The sequence below is a fragment of the Enhydra lutris genome, unplaced genomic scaffold (assembly GCF_002288905.1).
Source record: "Enhydra lutris kenyoni isolate GAN:26980312 unplaced genomic scaffold, ASM228890v2 scaffoldscaffold130, whole genome shotgun sequence".
Lineage (NCBI taxonomy): Eukaryota > Metazoa > Chordata > Mammalia > Carnivora > Mustelidae > Enhydra > Enhydra lutris.
In genome coordinates, this window is record NW_019154214.1 from 562,733 (window position 1) to 565,011 (window position 2,279).

The 2,279-nt window shown below is 41.2% G+C and overlaps 1 protein-coding gene across 1 annotated transcript in view; it reads left to right on the forward strand.

Annotated features, from left to right (window-relative positions):
* LOC111139964 (lysine-specific demethylase 5D) overlaps positions 1–2,279 on the forward strand; it is a 43,514-nt gene that overhangs the window by 3,159 nt on the left and 38,076 nt on the right. Inside the window, exons 2-3 of the mRNA XM_022492358.1 lie at positions 421–544; positions 668–831. Coding sequence (XP_022348066.1) covers positions 421–544; positions 668–831 — 288 coding nt within the window. The remainder of the gene's footprint in view (positions 1–420; positions 545–667; positions 832–2,279) is intronic.

A 2,279-nucleotide genomic window follows, 5' to 3' on the forward strand; every position in this document is an offset into this window, starting at 1 on the left:
TTAACTCCTGTCTAGCCACATCTTACCTACAGGTAAAAATACATCATAATAAATAGTTAAAAATAGAGGCACCTGGATGGCTAAGTCAGTTATCTGCCTTTGGCTTGGGTCATGATCTCAGGTCCTGGGATCGACCTCCACATCAGGGTCCTTGCTCAGCAGGAGCCTGCCTCTCCCTTTCCCACTCTGGTTGTGTTGACTCTCTCGCTTTCTCCTTAAATAAATAAATAAATAAATCTTAAAATAGTTAAAGATAAGTGTATACTATTGATTGACCTTAGTCTCTGTGACCTCTTTTGGGATCTTACCAAGATAATTTGCAAATAATGGAAGTTTAGATCTTGCCTGAAATACGTATTTGTATGTGTGTATACATACACATATGTAACTTGTTTCCTTCTTTGAACCTTGTTTTTATAGCCAGAACCTACAGAGGAAGATATCGAGAAGAATCCAGAACTGAAGAAACTGCAGATCTATGGGGCTGGTCCCAAGATGATGGGCTTGGGGCTAATGGCCAGGGATAAGACTTTTCGGAAGAAAGGTGAAGCTTAATAGGGCCATGAGACAATGTGTGGGTTAAAGTACAGAAGTGGGAGAGTTGGTTTGGTGACTTTGATGGGAGAAAAGATTTGTTTGTTTTGAGATTTGTTTCTAACTGCCCTAGATAAAGAAGGTGTCATATGCCCTCGCACTGTTCTGATGAAGGAGGAACCAAGAGAGGATGGGAAAATGATGTCACCATTGCCAAGAGAGGACCTGAATCACAGTGGAGAGCCCTGTACCAAGATGACCATGCGACTAAGGAGGAGTCACAGTAGTGCCCAGTTTGTAAGGACTCAACCTATGATTTATTTTTTTTTTTTTAAGATTTTATTTATTTTTTTGACAGGCAAAGATCACAAGTAGGCAGAGAGGCAGGCAGAGAGAGAGTAGGAAGCAGGCTACCCGCTGAGCAGAGAACCCAATTCAGGGCTCCATCCCAGGAGCCTGAGATCATGACCTGAGCCCAAGGCAGAGGCTTTAACCCACTGATGCCCAGTCACCCAGGTTCCCCAACCTATGATTTTCTAACACTTTTTTTTCCCCAAGTGAAACTATGTAAGTATGTATGTTGTATGTATATATGTATTTTTTATTATGCTTAGTTAGCCATTATATAGGTGTAACACACAGTGCTCATCACAACATGTGCCCTTCTTAATACCATCACCCTGTTATCCCCTTCTACTCTCCTCCCTTCTGAAACTGCCAGATTGTTTCTTGGGGTCTTTGGGTTCTCATAGTTCATCTTCCTCTCTGATCTCTCCCCCTTTGGATTTCCCTCCCTTCCCTTATGGTCCTCTGTGTTATTGCTTATGTCCCATATATTTGTGAAAACAAATGATAATTGTCTTTCTCTGTTTGACTTACTTCACTTAGCTTAATACCCTCTGGTTACATCTATGTTTATGCAAATGCTAGGTATTCATACTTTTTGATGGCTGAGTAACATTCCATTGTATATATGGGCCATATCATCTATATCTGTTCATCCTTTGAAGAGTATCTTGGCTCTTTCCACAGTTTGGCAACTGTGGCCATTGCTGCTATAAACATTGGGGTAGCCTGTGCCCCTTCTTTTCACTACCTCTGTATCTTTGGGATAAATACCCACTAGTGCAGTTGCTGAGTCAGAGGATAGCTCTATTCTTAACATCTTGAATAACCTCCATACTGTTTCCCAGAGTGGCTACACCAACTTTACATTCTCACCAACATGTAAGAGGATTCCCCTTTCTTCACATCCTCTCCAACACTTGTTTTTTCCTTTCTTGTTAATTTTTGCCATTCTAACTGGTTGTGGTGGTGTCTCATTGTCGTTTTGATTTGTCTTTCCCTGATGGCTAGTGATGTTGAGCATTTTTTCATGTATCTGTTAGCCATTTTTTAAGTCTTTTTTGGAGAAGTGTCTGTTAATGTCTTATGCCCATTTTTTGACTGGGTTATTAGTTTTTTGGCTATTGAGTTTGAGAAGTTCTTTTTAAAAATAGTTTACTTTTTTCCTTGAGAGAGAGAAACTGCATAGAGGGAGAGGGTTAGAGGGAAGAGCAGATGCCCTGATGAGCAGGGAGCCCGATGTGGCAGTCAGGCCCAGGTCTCCAAGATCAAGTCCTGAGCCGAAGGCAGTTGCTTAACCAACTGAGCCACCCAGGTGCCCTCACCTTTCTTTTTTTATGATTTTATTTGAGAAGTTCTTTATAGATCTTGGATATCAGCCCTTTGTCTGTATGTCATTT